At 32.3% G+C, this 20,722-nt stretch overlaps 1 protein-coding gene across 3 annotated transcripts in view; it reads right to left on the reverse strand.

The window, feature by feature from the left end:
• LOC150077010 (cysteine-rich motor neuron 1 protein-like) overlaps positions 1-20,722 on the reverse strand; it is a 165,450-nt gene that overhangs the window by 48,799 nt on the left and 95,929 nt on the right. For 2 of the 3 annotated variants that reach the window (XM_090386072.1, XM_090386071.1), the window contains exons 4-6: positions 10,688-10,799; positions 6,210-6,331; positions 15-200 (exon numbers count right to left, since the gene is read on the reverse strand). In XM_090386072.1, the coding sequence (XP_090242198.1) occupies positions 15-200; positions 6,210-6,331; positions 10,688-10,799 (420 nt within the window). The remainder of the gene's footprint in view (positions 1-14; positions 201-6,209; positions 6,332-10,687; positions 10,800-20,722) is intronic. The other variant, XM_090386074.1, reaches the window with a different exon arrangement.

The following is a 20,722-nucleotide window of genomic DNA, read 5'->3' on the forward strand; positions in this document are numbered from 1 at the left end:
AAAGTTCGACATACCAGAACAAACAGCACAGCATTCCCCTTCAGGTACAGATACAAGACCACACAGGGGCAAATCTGGACACTTATCAGGCTGACAAAACATAATGCCATTCAGACATGAACACATAGTGCATTTGTCAATTTTCCAAACTGCATTATTGCTATACCGTTTGCTGTTAAACTCACAATCAACTTCTGATGCTGTAAAATATAAACTGTAATCATTAAAAAAACATTTTAAGACATAATAAAATATTTATAATAATTTCATTATTTTAGTAACAGCATATAAATAACTATTCTTCATTTTCATGAGAGTCACAATCTTGTCATTAGAATTTGTGAAACACCGACAATCTTTTAATAATTAAAATTTAAGAGATGTAAGACTGATTTTCCTTAACCTATCAGTCAACATACTGTTTGTTTATTTATTTATTTATTTTATGTGAGTGGATATATAGGAATACCAGCCATCACTGAATTTCAGTGCTTATTTATGAAACAAATTATTAATAGTTATTCTTTTAAAAATTTTTTGTAATCTAATAGCTAAAACTTTGAAATTACAAAATAGCTAATGCTACTTGGCCTTTCAAAATAATGAATTGAGGCCATCTTCATCCTCTCATGTTTTCGTAGTCAGCAGGGTTTAAACTCCTAGTAAATGCAATAGTCTCAATGCTCACAACAAAAAATAACTTGTATCACTTTAAGTTGCCTTACTGCTATACTATTTTAACACCCTTCTGGATGGTCACTTTGGAAATCAGTATTTGAAACACACTGATTTTTTAAAAATTTTCCTGGGAAAAAAAAAATTATACAGCAACTTTTCAGTAAAATGAGAATATTGCATCAATTGGTTGCAAGACAATTTGTTGTAACACTTTGGTGCATAATTCGGTAAAAACAATTCAGTGTATCACACAGAGAATAAAAATTTTAAAAAATCAACTAGAAAGAAAAGTTTATTTATATTCTGCATAAGGAGGTGACTGGCCACTAGGTCAGAGGGGTTTATAATTACTCATTTGGACAATGAATACAATTATTAATCATATAAGCTCAAACATGGTCCAATCAAATGAATGTGCAGTGCATTCTCATACTTGACCACTCAAGATACATCAGGCCAAAATAAAAGGTTTGGGAAACTAAAAAGGAATAGTAATAGTAGTAGTGGCAAATGATCAAGGAAGCAAGCTTGTATAGCATCAGCCAAAAAAAAAAAAAACACACACACTACACACTTCTCTTATCCATACCCTCCAAGAAATTGTTAAGCTCTTCCCTGATATTCAAACCATCCACCTCCTTCCACAACAACAGAAGGAAGCCTGGTCCAACAAACAATTAATAAACATCGTTTAAGCTATGTTTATATCACTAGGGTACCTACCCAACCACCGAAAAAGGGCCCAACAGCCCTGAAAAGGTGTCGTCTGGGTGGTGGTGGTATCCACTGAGAATAAGTAACAGCAGTCTTCTCTTTTGGTGTAGTAATACTTATTTGAAGTAGTGCAATATCATGGCAACTCGTTGTGAAGGTATTCACAATATGAGATATAACTTAAATGATGCCGCCTTTGCAAAAATTTGCTAATTTAGAGTTTACCTGTGTACTAATATGATGCATTTGAACTAACTTGTACATAGTGGAATAGAATAATTAAAAAGTAAGAAAGTACATGGGGGAGGGAAGATTACCACATCTTATAGTCAAAAATTCAAGGATGCAGAAATGGAGAAAATAAAGTTAAAAAGGATGTTTTTATCTATTTACTTTTTGTAAAAATATTCAAGCCAATACTACTCTAGTGACATGGATTTGTTCAGGGTGGGGTGGTTATAAAAAATCTAAAAAAAGTAAATAAATAAGATTAATTCTAATGGGCAGATTCAAAATTTTGTGTATGTGCCTATTAACTTCAACACGACTGTCAAAAAAAAAAACAAAAAAAAAAACAGGTTTCTTTTTACAGGATACCATTAAAAAGGAGAATATGCATTAAAAACTGAAGGTGGACCGCGCACACTCTACCAGAATCATCAGAACCATACTGTGATCACTAAAACACCATTTGACTTTTGAAAAGTTGAAGGTCAGGTATTTGTAAGTAGGATAAAAACAGATTTTTTGGCCAAAACAGGCAAGAAGAAAACAGGAGGTATTTTTATAAAATGCACTTCTTCCCAAAAAAAAAATAATAAATAATAAAAGAAATGGGAAATTTTTCAGAAAAGGTAGGAGATGTCTTTTAAAGTCCACACTGCTTGTTTTGTTTTGTTGTTTGGTTTTTAGGAGCATTAGCAACTAAGGCCATATTGCTCCGGGATATGCGGTGGTCATTCCCTGACCTTTCCGCATCCTCCATATTTGGTGGTGACGGGCTCGAACCCCGGTCTAATCAAGAAGCGTGTGCTACACACTGCTGCTCCTTCCCACCTGGCTACAGAGGTGCCTTCCACACTGCAATATAAAGTAAATTTCACTTAAAAAAAAAATACACATTTTATATTGAAAACAGCTACAGGATTGTTTTCCAGTACAGTATGCTTTTAAACATTAGCTTAATTTTCTCTGTGGAATTATGTTTAGATTGTCTATTAGATATCAACTGGTATGAATGCTTCATAAAAGATAGTGATAGATATCGAAGATATGCACACTTTGCACATCTTCAGAAAAAGTAAGTCAGTTTTGTTTGTAATAATGACTACTGCTCAAACTTGGTAGCCAAGAGCATTTTCAAAACTGCACCAGAAAGAGATCTGAATTCATTTTCCCCCCCCCACCTAGTTGAATATTTTCTGAAACTCAGCATTAATATGAAGAATTATTAAAATACCAAGAATTATTTAGGATAACTTGTTATATTTCATGCCTTCTTGTATGCTTGTCCGGACTAAGATTCTTGGTTTTTTCCAGACCAAGGACCATACCTCTACATCAATTCTTTCTTCTTTCATAATAGTGTCTGAAAAATTCTCACACCGAAACCGACAGAACTGATTTGCAAAATATCTATTTCCTTACCTTCAATGATATCAAGAAGTACCAGGAACTCACTCCCCCCTGCAAAATCAATTCACTTCGATTTTGTTCAAAAAATTCATTCTCTGAATACTATTACTGGATGACAAATTGGATCTCCAAGTACAATTATATTTAAATTAAAGTTAAATAATATTATTTACCTTTAATTTAAATACTGCAATAACCCGGCTGGGCAACTTGCTATCTATGAATTCTGTTTGGAGCTAGCAGACTTTTGATTATTATCATAGGAATCATGCTTTATCTTGTAATTCGTGGTAAAGTTGCTGGTCACACACTCAGTCCAAAATTTACTAAATCTATAAAGTCATACAGCTTATTTGTTGTTTTTTGTTGTTATGGGAGTTTGATGGTGCATAAGCTGCTATGGCTATAATGCACCCCATACAGCTTATGCCTATGAGTGTACTAAATATATGAAGTTATAACACTTCACTGGATTGTAATATGAAACAAATCACCTAGTTTTTTTTTTTTTTTTTTCCTCACCATATGTATAAAACACCTTATGGTAAAGTTTTAACATGTTAACTTGCTTTGATATTCAACATGTACTGTCTTTGAACTTTTCTCTCATTGGTCTTTTGTAATTGTGACTGATAAGGAAGGAAGCCTTACTAATTTAGAAATCTTTAATAATCTATTTACCAGCAACAAGAGTTAAGAGTTGAAAATACATAATTTATTTTCAAAAAAAAATAAAACTTCACACACACACACACGCACACACGCGCACACAGTGATATACAGGGTGTCTCAAAAATACACGGCATAACTTCAGAAATGAGTTCCTCATATGTAGACAATAAAAATATTTTATATCAACATAGTTCCGGAAATGCTTGGTTCCTGAGTTATTAACCGGAATGTCTTATCTCCCACAAGTGATTTCCTTCATCACAAGGTACTGACAGAATCTGGTTGTTTTCCATTCTGACCGTGTACTCAAATCAGGAGCAAGCGGATATGCACTTTATGTACAATTTGGTGGACGGCAATGCTCTGGAGGCTCGTCGTTTGTACCACGAAAGGTTCCCAGAACAAAGATGTCCAGACAGGAAAACGTTTGAAGGTATCCATTGCCACCTTTGTGAACATGGGACCTTTACATCTTATGCTGCTGACAGAATGACCAAGATCTATGACTCCTGAAGTAGAGGAGGAAATTTAGGATGTTGTGCATGCCACTCCTGGAATCAGCACACGCAGAATAGCAATGCAACTGGCTGTTCAACGTTCGACTATTTGGAGAGTGTTGCAAGAACACAAACTGTATCCTTATCATCTGCAACGAGTACAGGCTTTGTCACCAGCAGATTACCCTGCATAAGTAATGTTCTGCCAGTGGTTCTTGCAGCAGTGTGGTACAACTCCTCACTTTCCTGCCTTAGTAATATTCACAGATGAAGCACAGTTCACACGAGACGGAATTCAAAACTTTCACAATCAGCATGTATGGGCTGAGGAAAACCCACATGCAATTCTTCCATCACATCACCAACAGCGGTTCAGCCTCAACATCTGGGCGGGTGTTTTTGGTGATAAGTTATTTGGGCCCCATGTACTTCCAAACAAACTCACAGTGCAGGCGTACAGAAACTTTCTGGAAAACAACATGCCTGATTTCTTGGACGACATGTCACTGATCATTCATCAACAAGCACACTTCATGCACGATGGCGCTCCCGCACATTTCAGCCACCTAGCCCGCAATTATCTGAATCAAAGGTATCCTGGTCGGTGGATAGGCAGAGGTGGACCAACTTCCTGGCCTCCACGCTCTCACTGATTTAAACCCACTAGATTTCTTCTTGTGGGGCCATTTAAAGTCATTGGTGTATTCGACTCCGGTAGCGGATGTGGAAACTCTCCGCAATCAAATTGTGGCAGGTTGTGAGACAATACAAAACATGCCAGGAATTTGGCATCGTCTTCGCGAGTCTACGAGATGTCGATGTGAGGCCTGTATTCAGGCAGAAGGTAGACATTTTGAACAATTACTATAAGGTGATGTGAACAGTTAAGTGTCATAGAGAGACCTTCAAAACTCGGAAACCAAGCATTTCCGGAACTATGTTGATATAAAATATTTTTATTGTCTACATACGAGGAACTCATTCCTGAAGTTATGCCGTGTATTTTTAAGACACCCTGTATATATATAACCAGGAAATTCAAAATTCCAGTATATGATTTCATTTTTATATTTTTCTAATTCTTATATGTAACCATTGATGTTATTAAACCAGCTGTATCAAAACAAGCTTCTGTCATTGTCTGATAGGGCAAAAAACAAAGACAAAAATTTGAAGTTTCAATGAAAACTACATAACAAGGATAGCCAAGCTTAGTAAACCTAAGGGATATACAAGATGATCCTTGAAGGCTTAATAGCATAATTTATATATCTTATTTCTCTATTAAATTAAATTTATGTACGAAATAAAAAATATATTTTTATATTTTTCAAATCCAGTCATTGAAAAATCAATCTTAAATAGCTTTGTTATCATTAAATTTTACATGCCAAATAATAAATAAAAGTAGAATATTATAAAAATATTTTGAAAACACTGATAAGTAGAAGAACAAGATTATAGACAATTTTCAATTCGTGTATAAATGCTAACAACAGGAGAATCTTGATAATCAATTTTTTTTTTTTTTTTCCTAATCCAAACCAATATTTATAAAAATAACAAAGTCCTCCTACTTTTCATAATTCTGCAGTTATACATTTTTATAGGTAAAAAAACAATTTAATTATAATTTCTTTCATTGGTTTAACACACTTTTTATTAATTTTGATAAAAAAAATTAAAAAATATACTTTTTTTATTTTATCATTCCATATAAATCCAAGTTAGTTCCAGTCCCATTCACTCCAGATTATCAAGGCTCTAACACACACACACATAGATATAAAGGCACTAGTTCAAAAAACTTAATTTAAGTCTTTTGAAACCAAAGCTATTGTTTCTATTTTTCTACAAGGTGAGGCACGATTGTCTATCTCAGAGTGAAAGAAAGAACAGTGCAAAAATTCTTGAAAGAAATCAGCTAGGCATTAAAATCTTAGATATTCAGTTGCTATTAATGAGTTATTCAATTCATACACATTTCTATTTTATTACTGTTTAAGAACATACCATTCACACATTCATAAATATTGCAACATGAACCTGGTTTTCCATTGCCATGCTTTATAATTTTCTGTTGTTTTCCAGGTGGGCATTTCAAGGGCTTACAATTAGTTGGGAGGCAAGCACACCTAAATAAAAAAAAGATTTACATAATTAATATATTCTTTCTTAATACTAAAAACATAAAACTAAAAAATAAAATTATACTTGCTCAAAAAAAAAAAATATATATATATATATTCAAAATTTCACTCATTTGTTGTTGTTGCTGTTATTTGGTTTTTAGGAGCATTAGCAACTAAAGCCATATTGCTCCGGGGATATGCGGTGGTCATTCCCTGACCTTTCCGCATCCTCTGTATTTGGTGGTCACTGGCTCGAACCCCGGTCTAATCAAGAAGCGTGCGCTACGCACTGCCGCCCCTGCCCACCTGGCTACGGAAGCGCCTGTCACTCAGAGTGACATTTGACATTAAACCTTATAATAAACTGACATGACCAGTAAAGATTAAAGAAGAGGTGGACCAATTATGAGAGAGAATGGGCAAAAAGAATGGTTCTTTAAGGTAAAATAAATAAATTTTATAAACTGTTTTGAACATGCCCTCTAATACAATAAATATTCTTGTTGACACCAACCAGAGATGAAATAGAACTTTTTTTCCTTCTAATAACTTTTTCTTTCTGAAAATAATCCTTGGGTCATGTAGACCCCAGGCCTAGTATAGAGTCAATATAGCAAAATAACATAAAACTTTGTATTTATATGTTGAAATATCTTTTACTACATTATAACAATGAGAATCATTCTTATAGTTAGGCCTGTATCTAATGATTATCAAGTAATATAAACATTTATTATTGAAGAGATCTAGATGAAAATTTGGAAAGAAAAAAATATAATAATAGAGAAATGGAGACACCTGTATTAAATCTGGATTTACAATGGTGTCGTCACTGTAAATCCAGAGAGTTGTCAGCTATACTTACAGCAGTAGAAAGACTGCTGCATGTCAAACAGAATGTGCCCATTTATATAATGAGTACATAGTGGAGAAGCATGCTACTAATGAGTTTTTGTTTTTGGAAGTGTAAGTTAAATATTAATCCTAATTTTGTATATATTTTAATACAAACAACTGCTTTGTATTTATTCTCTGCAATGTACTATAGTCTGCAATGCCCAACTTTCTCATCAAAGTTTAAGTTCTGCATGCTCTCTGTGTAACTATGTATGTAAATAAATAAATAAATGAATCTACGATCAATTTACCATGATACGATAAACACACCTTTAAATCAAAAGGCCACTATTTTCCTGCTACATTGGGAAAATCCGTTCAATATCTCCTTACCCCTATTTTCTATCACATCATACGAGTGATGTTGTTTGAGATTATAATAAGCACGATGGTGCTTATAATGCTTGTTGTAATATCTTAAAATTTTGAGGGTGCAGCTCTAAAAGAGTTTTTGTAGGTTGGATGCCAGATAGCTCCCCTACTGAAAATATTCTAGAATATATCTGGTTCAGCTAGTGAATAGCCTTGCTAGCCGCTAGTCTGTCAGTTGTGACAGAAGGGAGTCTGAGTAGTGGGTCTGCAGATGGCACTACCAAAGCCACTCTATTAAGGAGATGGGTAAACTTCAGCACATATTCCTCCAACTTTCACCTTCATGAATGCATCACAAATAGTCAAATTGATGAAACAAACATACATATGAAAAGAACTAAACCTTCCAAAATTTTCATAATTCATTTTACAAGTATATGCTATGGTCTCATATCTAATCTCAATGATGTCCATCTTCTAAGTGCCACTTACTTTTTATAAGAATCCCAAGTATCAGTTTTCTCAACCATTACTCATCTCATGTGTTCTAACCACTTAATTAGAAATAATCTGAGACTTCTGAAAACTCCTCCTTTTAATCTCCTTTGGCCCAAAATCTTATCTTATTCTGTAATGTTCACTTACCACCTGTCATTCTCCTAATTTGACAAACCAGATGGAATGTTTAAAATTTCTTTCTTTAATATTTATATTTCTGCAGCCAAACTTTGCTAATAATTATGCAATTTTCCTTGATGATTGCAATGTTCATAATCCTATCTGGCTTCAATTTTTAGGTTGTATGGACTCAGCTAGTAGGGATACTAAAGGATTTGCTGTTACTAATGAACACAATTTGTTCTTTTGCCTACTGGACTATCCAGTAATTCCAATCATACAACACACCTAACACTCTTGATTTTTGTTTCCTGACAACCCTTCAAAGTACACAATTAATGTTACCTATTCTTTTGGTTCTCAGATCATAACTTGGTAAGTGACTCTTCTCCAATGGAGCCTCTGCCTGATGCCAATTCTCAATAGCATGCTATTTGACATTACAACAATGCCATGTGGGACAGAAATCATGGACACAATTGATTTCTATTCCCTTTTCCTTGGATGGACTACTGCTTTAAATCATCTAATCCTAATACTTGCTCAAATTGTGTAACTAAAGTTATTCTTATAGGTGAAATCCTTTAGTTGCCACTATTTAAGCCACAGTTTATCAAAAAATGTGCTAAGGCTGTTCAGGATAAGAATAAAAAGTATCACAATTGGTTTGCATCAAAATCCTAAAATTTATTTTTTACCTGCACTAAAACGTAAACAAGTTCAGGTACTTGCTTACAAAGTCGTAAACAAGTTATTAATAAATCCAATCTTTTCTCCCTTCTATTTCTGTTCTTTTAGATAGCTTTGTTTCTTTCTTATATATTTTTTCTGAAAATTATAATCTATATAAATTCAAGTCCAACATCAACAAGTAGCTCCTATCTTCTGAATCTTCAACTGATACATGGTACTAAGTATTACAGGTTCTAATTACCTTTCATGTTTATTTATTTTTTTTTATGGTAAATGTAAAGTTGTTAGTTGGTTTCAAATTGCTGATGATGATAATGGTTATTGCAATGTGTAATACAACCTCTATATTCTTTATTCTTATACAATGTGTTGTTGCAAAAATGATTTTTTCCTAACTTGAGGAACTGCTTCCATGTAATAAGCAACATGCATGCACCAAATACTGTCCACATCAAGAAAATCGTTGCTTCTCCACATGTTCTTAAATAGGTCATTTAAATTTGGCCATCGCTGTATGTAACAATAAAAAATTATATAATATTAAGTGATACTGTTACATCATGAGCTTCCTTCTAAATTATTCAATTTATATCAATCAAACAATTATAATTTATAATGTTCCTAAGATCTAAAAATGGTGTGTTTTATTCCTCATTTTTGTTTGTTACTATAGTTTTTTGGCTTGGTTTTTTTTTTTTTTTTTTTTTGAAACAATGAGAATTTAGTTTGCATATAGATTTAATTAAGCAATGTCTTAAAAAATAAAATTTAAATAAATAAAAATCCTGAATTTCTATCAAATTCAAAAAAATCCAAAAGCAGCTGATTTAATTATTTTATAAGATTTTATTCTTGGAAAAATTATACATTATTAAACTGTTTTCCACTTAGGAAAACACAGGTCACATATTATGTTTCTGATATGGTATGCAAGCCTTCACATTTTTCATAAGAATTCATCCTTCACATTCTTTCCTTGTAATATGATAATGTCAAGAATACAACCATGACCTATGTCTGAGGTACTAACTGATTAAATAGCATGGCTTTATATATCTACATAGGACTCAAGCTATCTGGATAATTGGTATGGCTGGAATGTAGCACAGTTCAGCATATCACCTACATTTTGTTTAAAATGGAATTAGGATAAATTTCACTACTGTATACGTAAAAGTACTTTTTTCAAGTAGAACAACTCATAAAAATGCATTTTCAGAAAATATCAAAATTATTTAAAAAAAACATTTAGATATAAATCAAACAAACTATTTATAATACAAATAATACTTTATAATTACTGCACATGTCCATAAATCAATGCTCCACTATATTTCAATTTTTTTTATTTCATTTAGTATATCTGACCTTAACTATATGTTAACAATTCTGATTATTAATTGCTTTCATAATATTCAATAATTTTTACACCACATTATGTACATTGCATTCTCTTGCTTCTTTAAATGATAGTAATAATAACCACTGCAATCAAAGCTCTCTTTCCACAATGAAAAAGCAAAAATATGCTGCCAGTTTTAAAATCCCTCTTTTAGAAAATAAAAACAACAGATATATATTTATAATCATATTTTTTATTAAGATCATAAGTTACTAATTATAAGAATATTCAAATATATATATATAAATAATTCTATATATATATATATTTTTTTTTCCCTCCCTTTATCGAAATACAATTCTGAGATGTAACAAAATTAACACAAAATCATTGAACATCAAATTCACTTTTTTTACAATGCGAATTCTATAGAATATGTAATGTATACAAAAAATGATACTTTAATGCTTAAAGTTACTTTTTTTTTTTAAACTTACCCTTGATGCTGTGGACAACAATGGTCTGGTGAAAAAACTGTTGGAAGTTTATAGCTATCTAATGGGCACAGTTCTGCATCTGAAGGACAGCTGACTAATGAGCAATTTTCACCTGTTTAAAACAAATCATATGCATGATACTGTCTACGGTAAATTTCCAATATTATAATATAAACATTTAACCATACAAAAAAGCAGCCATAAATTTTTCAAAAATTAAAGTCAGAGGTGAGTTCAAACTTTTTATTATTATTAACCAACTATACATAGCAGAGAGAATATGCACACGGCAGTATTTTTTTTTAAATGCATAAAAAAATAAGCCAAAAAAAAAAAAAAAAAAAAAGAATTGTAAAATCAAGAAAAAAAGTTACTGTCTAAGCATGGGATAAAGACAAATTTCAACTTGAAACTGTTCTATACAAAATAACCCAATATTGCATTATTTCATAGAACTATTCAATTTATTAATAATCTACATTGAAATAGTACCCCACTTCTTAAGTACATCTTAATACTAGGCTCATGCAGCACTCCTAATAGGAGTTTAATATAGATGTGGCGTAAATTACACTTCCAGTTTTCTTCTGATCTATTGCTTAGCTACTCATTTAGATTTGATACATCCATTCACTGCCTGACAGAGAATTTCTAATACAGGCTACCTGTTGTATGATGATGAAACCAATAAGTTACAAAACTGGTCACAGCAGTGCCCTGAAGTTTGAATGTATAACAGATTCGCCTACTGGATGAGGTTATCTGATTAAAAACAATACTGGTTACTTTTCATTAACTACAATAATTTCTAAAAGGCCTAATACAAAGCACTATCACTATCACTGGAGGGACAACAGCACCCCAGACATTTGACAATAAAATCTAATGGAAAATAGCATTATGTTACAGAACTATTTCAATTTACAGTAGACACTCGATTTTCTGGGATAGATGGTAAAACACAAATCCCGGATAATCAACTTCCCGGTTAATCCAAAAATACAGAAGTCACATATGTAACATATGTAAGAGATACGTTCCAGGACTTCTTACTTCGTCGAGTTTTACGTAACTCGGGAATGACTAATAACATATTGCTATTATATTATTATTGAAAAATCTGAATTCCACGCGATACTTGTTATCTTTGGCCATTTTCATACATCCTTATTAGTTTAATTTTCTGATCCAAATCGATCGCTTTCCTTTTGTTGATAGATTTACTAGTAGCGCTGTCACTTTTTCTCTTAGTCAGCACCATGATAACAGTCAAAATGAAATTTTCTGAAAAGAACTTCACAGGGTTAAAGGGGAAACACACTATTATCACCTCACGCAAACTCACATTTTACTAAAGCACATTTATGGAGGTCACTGCCGTTAAACAATTTGCACCTTCTGGGTTACTGGGCTTTTCTGTTCATGCATCTAATTATAAACGGGTAGTAAACTTGATCTTATTGCATTTGCGATAATACCGATAGCTGGGGTTGTGTGGGTTTTTACGTTATTATGGTGAAATGTGTCCCCTTCACTGAAATATTCAGTCATATAAAAAAAAAAACCAAATAAATTGTAAGAATCTTCTCTTCTTTCCTATTTTTTTGCTTGTTACTCTGTATCTCACTTGTGCAATTTGTGCGTGCTGTGATCGCTGTTATTGATTGCTTATTTTGTTTATTTATTGTTTTTGTTTGTTTGAAATTTTACAATCCTGAAAAAAAAATGAGTGAAAAAAAATTTACGTAAAACCATAGTCGTGTAAGTCGAGAACTTACTGTATCGAAAAATGTTCAGCAACCTATGTAAAAAATATGGCAATAGATAAAAAACGGAAAAACTTACAACGCACTACTCACGTGTCCAATACGATGCTTCCCTTTAATTTTTGCGATGTCAATTTTAAGCCTTTCCTATATTTTTATAGCTTTCCTATAAATATAGCTTTCCTATATTTTTTTACGATGTCGATTTTAAATCTAATAGCTTCCCTTTATTTTTTAAGTGTTGCGTATGGTTTTGGTCACCGACATAATAATGGTTCCTTAGAGATTTAACAGATGCACCGTTTTCAAACTTTTGAATAATTTCAAGTGTTTAACTGAAAACGCAACTCTTTTGCGTTTACCCATCATTTTCGTGATTTATAAAAAAAAAATATATATATATATATTTACTATAAAAAAAAAAAAAATTCTGACATCCCTGACATAAATAACAAAACAAAATTTGTCCTTTTGCACTGCAACAGAACACAACAATTGACACGACACACTAAAACAAACTAAACATTTGGTCTCTTTTTTTTTTGAGCGGCGAGTGTGAAGACAGTGGGAATTGCAAGATAATACACTAATCTCCCAGTGATGACTTATAATGCCGCGTGTCGCTTATGTACGACTTGCAAAATATCTGTTTATATCCATTCTACTTATTACTTGAATGTTTTGATTTCTGGTTGATTTTTTTTTTTTTTTTTTTAATTTGGAGTCTTGAAGTGTCTCGGTTAATCGAGAGTCTGCTGTATATATAACCTGCATTAAAATAGTACCCTGTTTTTTAAGTACATCTCACACAAACTTCCTAATAGGGGTTTAACATATGTGTGATGTAAATTACATTTCAAAATGGAAGTTTGGGAACGAAACTTAAGTCACATTTATATAACTAACATCATGGCAAGAAAAATAATGGAGTCAGTGGTTAAAGAAGTAATGCAGGATCATCATGACAGGAATACGGTTATATATCAATCACAGCAATGATTTGTTAAGGGGAGATGTTACATGACCAGTATGATTAACTGCTATGAGGTAATAACAAAAGAACTGGATGCAATAAATAATTTTGATATGATGCACTTAGATTTTGTATAGCAGTTCTGTTTTACATGAGCAACTGCTGTAGGAGAGATTTAAAAAAAAAAAAAAATAATAATTAAGAAATGAAATGTCTATATAACCTCGCATAAAACAGCAGATGTTTTGTGCAAGGTTATACATATATGTTTATATTTTTATATACTATATAAGAAAATAACTGGAATCCTCACAATATATAGAGAAAGAGAAGTAGCTTGCTATTTCTACCCAGTGGAAAGAACTCTTTTCTACTACAAATAAATGGAGAAGGGACAATACAGTCCCTACCCCACAAATATTAGTACTCAGCTAACATATCTATAATGAAAATAAGTGCAATAAAGACACAGTTAAGCATGGGGACAGATCAACTGGCTGCAAGGCAATTCAGCTTAAATATATGCAAAAATTTGTCCTACAATAGCTTGCTGTATACAACAATTCAGTGTGTGTATGATACTACATTGCATGACAATTTGGCTGCAGCAATTCAGTTTGTGTAATACACTCTTGACCGTTTGGTTGTCCCGGAGTATAAACAGAAAATTTATTTCATTTTACAGGGCATGGCAATTTGGCATGTGTAACAATATGGTGTATAACAATTTGTTGAGAGAGAATTCCTATAACAATCCAGTGCATGCATTACAATTTGGTGTATCACAGAGAAATCAGAAATTAAGAAAATCAATGAAATAAAAATTCAAAAGAAACTTTGATCACTTAGAAAGAAGGGATGCAGAAATTTTGAAAATAAAGGAAACAAGCTAGTTAATGTGTGGGGTATGTTACATTTCAGATACGTTTGAATTTTTTTTTAATAGTAATTGAATATTTTTTCATCTTTTTCTATGATCAAAAGGAGTGAAAAGTAAATACAGTTATCACCTTATCAATTAATTACAATTAGAACTTTCGAAAACTCTACAGTTTTGTGTTCTGTAAACTTAACTGTTCAGTTTAATTACATTGTATAATATTTATTACTCTTCTCCTACATATGAATTTACTCTTCTCCTGTCTATCTGTGCAATTTCAATAAAATTTGAAATGGTCTGACAAATATTTTTAGAAGGCCTAAATATAAAATTTCACGAAACTCTATGCACTGGGAGTCAAGTTGTTACATGTGGATGGATGAACAGACAGATGGGAGTTTGTTTGTTATTTGGTTTTTAGGAGCATTAGCAACTAAGGACATATTGCTCCAGGATATGCAGTGGTCATTCCCTGACCTTTCCGCATCCTCCGTATTTGGTGGTGACGGGCTCGAACCCGGGTCTAATCAAGAAGCGTGTACTACGCACTGCTGCTCCTTCCCACCTGGCTACGGAGGTGCCTACAGATAGGAGGGTGTACTTGGTGAAGAGAATAAGCACTTATGCTTATTGTCTTCACCATGTACACCATATATATATGTTAAAAGTTTGCATTTTTGTTTTTGCTTTTTCCTACATCGAATTCTCGTATAGAATTCACTGAATTGTCATGCTCACCACAGTGATGCACCCTCCAAATTGTTTTTCACCAAACTGTCTGTCATGCACTGAATTGTAGTATACACTGAATTGTTGTACAACAAACTGTCCTACACCAAACTTACATGGACCTGTTCAGCACAACTAGCAATGCCATCATCCACCTAACATGAGGGAATGACACACCTAGTTCAACAGAACTGTCACAAGCTTACTCCAGCCCAGCTGTCAAAAAACCATGTAACATCACCGGCCAAATGTAATAAAATAATTCCATTGAGATGATTAGCAAGGACAGCCAAGTGCAGAAAAGCAAATCAATAAAACTCTTTTAAGAGTTGATAAGAAGTCTTCTCTTTTCATTGTTATCATAATTTTTGTACAATGGGCAGCATAATGGTGAACATTAACTTTCATATTGCATTAATGTAAGTGGTTTTAATTTTTCTTTTAATACCCACCTCCTTCTCTCTACTTAAAAGACCCATAAGGTCACTGTGTATGATCTCCCTCAATATTTTAATGCAAGATATAATCCTATTAAAATACACAATCTTATACTCCAGTAAAGTGTGTTGCTTCATTTCAGTTCTTAAATCTACTAGCTTATGTGATTTATGGAAGTTGTTTTTATGAAAATAAGTTACATTAAATTACTACAATCTCTATTTATTTATATCACCTTTGACTGGGGGGAAAATAGAACATGTTAAATTTGGCTTCAAATAGTAGAATAGCAAGGGCATTCTCAAACCTTAAATTGAGTCCAACTACTGCTTATTTCTTCAAAATGAAGTAAGTAGCAATGCTACTCTTTTTAAAATCAGAAATTTATCAAACACATATTGAATGTCATAAGCTTTAAAATGGGAGTTGTGATTGTTAAAATATGCATCTTATTTAGTGAAATACTATTACAGTATTTCACTAAATTAAGATATATCTTTTTGCATACATAATGGATATTTTTATTTTAAGAAAACACTTTCATACTTAATAGATTTACTAATTAATGACAAGGTCAATAACACCCAAAATAAACCCCCTTCTGGTTTATCTTTGGTTTCTGGTTTATCACGTTGCATACAATGGCATGCAATGTGAATGCAATCTTCTTCTAAATTAGATAAGGGGATTTCAAAAATTCAGAGGCACTTCAAGTACAGAATGCAAGCAAAGAAATATAATTAAGTGGTAGGTGAGTGGATAAGGTAACCTCATTACATTAGCAGCACTTGTGACATACTACTCTGATTCATTTTGCAAAATCAATATGTAAAAGGAAACATTTCACAAAATAAATTTCAATGTTCAATAAAATGATAAAGAAATAAATGTAATTACAAGAAAATGTAAATTAATCATTCCTTCTTTAACAGATTTTTACTGTAGTATCTTATTAAAGTACTGTCTGTAAGAGCCTTTAAACATCTAAATCAATGATAATCACATTTTCAAGCCTCCCACAGTGGAATGGACAACCCTGGTAAACCCAGGTTATATTTAGTATTACAGCTTTTTATGGATATGGATATCAAATAGAGTGACACTAATCTATAATGAGTAAAGATGAAAATGTTACAAAGTTAAATGAATACATTGAAATAAATAGAAACACTTAAAACAGTTTGGTGACAATTTTGAGAAGTCAATGTTTCTCATCATAAGGCCTGTTAGAATGGCTCCTGAATTATGGAAATTACTTGAATTGTAAGGATTCCAGCAGTTTTCATTCCAACCAAATGGAACTCACTCCACAACAATCAAATAGCCATTCTAACAGGCCTACCAAAAAAGAAACACCGATGTCTCGAAACCACCACCAACTGTTTTAAGTGTTGCTATTAAAGTACAGTAGAATGTTGGTTCTCAGAAGTCAGTTATCCGGAATAATTTGAAAGGTTGATCTTTCTTATTTTTTTCATTAACATTTTTTTTCATTAACAACACATCCAAAATGTGTTGCTTTCCGATTATAGTGATCATGTTTGCAATTTGAATTTTGATTATAATAAGCGAAAGATTGAATTTACTACCTGTTTATAAAGCCCAATAAACCGAAAACTGCAAATTGTTTTTATTGTTTTATGGTTGTGACCTCTGGAATTCTGTGACCTTCAGAAATATGCTTTAGAAAAATATCACAGAGACTACTGGGTTTTCTTGGAAACCATGATTGAATTTCAGATTAGTTTAGCTCCAGATTTGGTAAGAATAATATCTGCCCGAAACTGTGTGATTTATTATTTTTCTCAATTTTTTACGGTAAAATGTGAATGAAAAGAAAATGTGTAGTTTTAACATTGAAACAAAAAACTGAAATTATTAATAGAATTAGATGTGGGGACTTCAACAATTTATGACATCAAGAAAAATTGCAATGCTATAACAGAATTTGTGTCGATTATGGATAGTGAAGGAGGAAAAAGACGATGTTGAAACCTGAAAATGCTGCTTTAGAGAGTGCACTCACTTTATTTTTTTGTTTTCTTCAGAGTGAAGTTGTGAATCAGTGTCTGGCCCAATGTTGTGTGAAAAAGCATTGGATTTTAATCAAAAATTAATAGGTAATGAAGATTTTAAGGCAAGCACAGGTTGGCTGATAAACTTTAAACTGAGTGTACTGTACGTTAAATTAACATTGCAACATTTTCAATAAAACAGCTCAATCTCTATAATGGTATATTAGTGGTAGAATCTATTATATTCTAAAAGATAATGAATGATGGCTTATAAATAAGCCATCGTTTATTACCTTTGCAGGGTTTTCGACAATAATAAATAAATTTCCATTTATTTATTAAAATTTATTATTTATTTATATAATTTAATAAATTATTATTATATATAATTATTAAATTTCCATTTAATCTCTAGTGATTTATCTTCTAGATTTATCTTCTTGAAGCCAGAACAATTTGGTGGATTATGCTAAAAGAGGTGGAATATGGTAGATTATAGGTAAGCTTCTTTAAAAGTTAGAGTTTTAAAAGACAGCTGGTAATTATATATATGATTTCTTTCATTTTAGTTTTTTTTTTTGGTTATTTTATAGCTTTGTTTTGTATTTTGTAAAACAAATTGCCACATTTTAATTCTCACACAACACAGTTATCTCGGGTCTAGCTATTGGAACAAGACTGATAACCCCAGAACATACAAGTTATATTTTGACTTTATTTTTTTAGGCATGTTTTCACACAAATAAAATACCTATCACCTTCACCATATTCATCTGTCCATTCACATCTAACAATTCAACTCCCAATAGACAGATTTTCATGAATATCTGTCTATTTATATTTAGCTTTTTTAGAGAAAGTTGTCAAGGCATCCTAAATTTCATTAAAATCAAATAAAAATCTGGCAAATTATTATTTTTATCACACAGGCTATCCATATATTGTAAATTGTACCTGAAGCACTGAATATTATGTTTGTTGCCATAACTGATTGATGGAATGAACAGGCAACACGACAGACGCACAGAAAAGAAACATTCTCTGTTAGTACATACGAAAGTCACTGCTTTTCAAGAAACTTTTTTTTGTCATCAGTTTTCGAAATAAAGACTGAATAATAAATAATGAAATATGTGAAATCTACATTACATGTTTCACACGTTGTTAAAAACAGGAGGAAATAAGTAAAATACAATACTACATACTTATGATTTGAAGTACCTGTTGCAATTTGTTTATTTTCTTAAATCATAGAAGTTCCAAAATATGTGTTGCTTTTCGTTTTTTTATTAAAAACCAGGAGGAATTTGCTAAATTAGGTATTGAGTAACATAGTAACAAAAGTTGAGTGAATATTATGTTGTGAGGTGTGTGCAGTGAAGTGAAAACAATTACCTTTATATATTATTAGTTAATTAATTAGTAACAAGATAATTAGTTATTTACTTTTCATTTCCACTAATCACAGGAAAATAAAATATTCAATTTAAGAAATAAAAATCAAACGTGCATGAAATGTAATGTGCTGCATTATCTAACTCCTCCCTCTTTCAGCATCTTTCTGGTTTTTTCACCTCTTCAACTATTAGGTTTTCAAGGAGGATAGAGGCTATCTGCTTTCTTACAATATATTATATTTCACATCTTTTAGCATAACTGCCAGACTTGAACCTTTCGACTCCAGTACATACTAGCTCTCTGGTACCACTTGAATATCTAACTTGATAAACTTCTAAATGCCTATCAATGTATAACTAATACTTCTAACTTATTACATTATATGATATCTATATATGCCACTATGTTACAGCCCATGACATGTGAACTGGTTTCATAATCACTTGGCATCTTATTTAACAATTTGCCTGTCCTTCGATCAGTACACTCCCCCATAATTTTCTTGCTGACTGGAGATTTTTTGTTGAATCACAGAGACTGCTACTTACATATGGAGAATTCTGAAAGTATTCAAAAGGCAAAACAACAATTATTTTGAAATGCATGAGATTGTGCATTTTTAACAGTGATAACCATTCTGAAGTATCTATTATAACCAAATAACACCTTGGTAGTATTTATCTACCAATTATGCTGTGAACAAAAATTGTCACTTATAGTAATCTAGTGACTGGAAAAATTGGATTAAAAATTTGATTTACAAACTCCAAGCTCAATCTTACTAACGTTTCCTCAACCTTGGCAATTCCACAGTGCATTACATTTCGAAAATAAACTGAAAGAGAATGAAATAGTTTTAACATTTTATGTATTTAACATAAATTTACAAACAAATATGCACTATATTGTACTGTATGTATGTATTTTACAGTACTTTACATGTACAGTAAAAGCACAGTGCATAGCTGCTTTGTAAAATCAATGCCAATATCGCTGCCATGATATTTCCTTTTTTTATTTATTAATCTAGCATTGACCCACATACTAAAGCATCCATCAGCATGTCGCACCAGACTTCGGACTCATCTGACCAGCACGCTTATTTCCAGTCCTCCAGTGTCCAACCAACATGTTGTTGATACCAAAGCATTCACTGTCGTGATGATCAGCAGTAAGGAGAGGGTTTATCTTGCATTGTCTGCTATGAATTCCATATGTTTGAGTGTGTGGCACATCATCATTTGGGATATTGTTCTGGCATTCCCCATATTGTATTGCGATGTCAACTGTCACACAGTGACTTGATGTTGAGCCCATACAATGCGCTGCACCCTTTGCTTACTACAAACATCCACCTTGCATAATCTTTACAGTTTTGTCAGCTGGTGGCTGTGACCCATTCAACTCCATTCTTTGTACACCTTAACCACAGTCGACTGTGGGCATATCATTGGGTGCTTCCATCTCTGATATGGAAGCACCCAATGCACAAGGTCCCACAATCATGCTCTTTTGAAACTCAGTGATATCTTTACCTACATCCCACAATTGCTACTTTATCACTTTGGCTTGTATGGCCAGATACAAATTACCACAGCTCTATCATAGTAAGCTTTTTTTTTTATACTGTAAGTATACGGTATAGTCCTTTATAGATGGGATGGTCATAATTCATGATCACTTAGTGTATATTGCCTATGCCAGAACAGAAATCAGCATGATAATCCTCGTAGTTAAATTTTTAAGCAAAAAACCCTCGAATGTAGCCCTGATGTAATATGTATTTATTGATAGCAAGTGTTAAAAATAACTTAACAGACATTCATTAAATGAAAA

Source organism: Mastigoproctus giganteus, chromosome 12, assembly GCF_048544385.1.
Source record: "Mastigoproctus giganteus isolate SK-2022 chromosome 12, ASM4854438v1, whole genome shotgun sequence".
Taxonomy (NCBI): Eukaryota; Metazoa; Arthropoda; class Arachnida; order Uropygi; family Thelyphonidae; genus Mastigoproctus; species Mastigoproctus giganteus.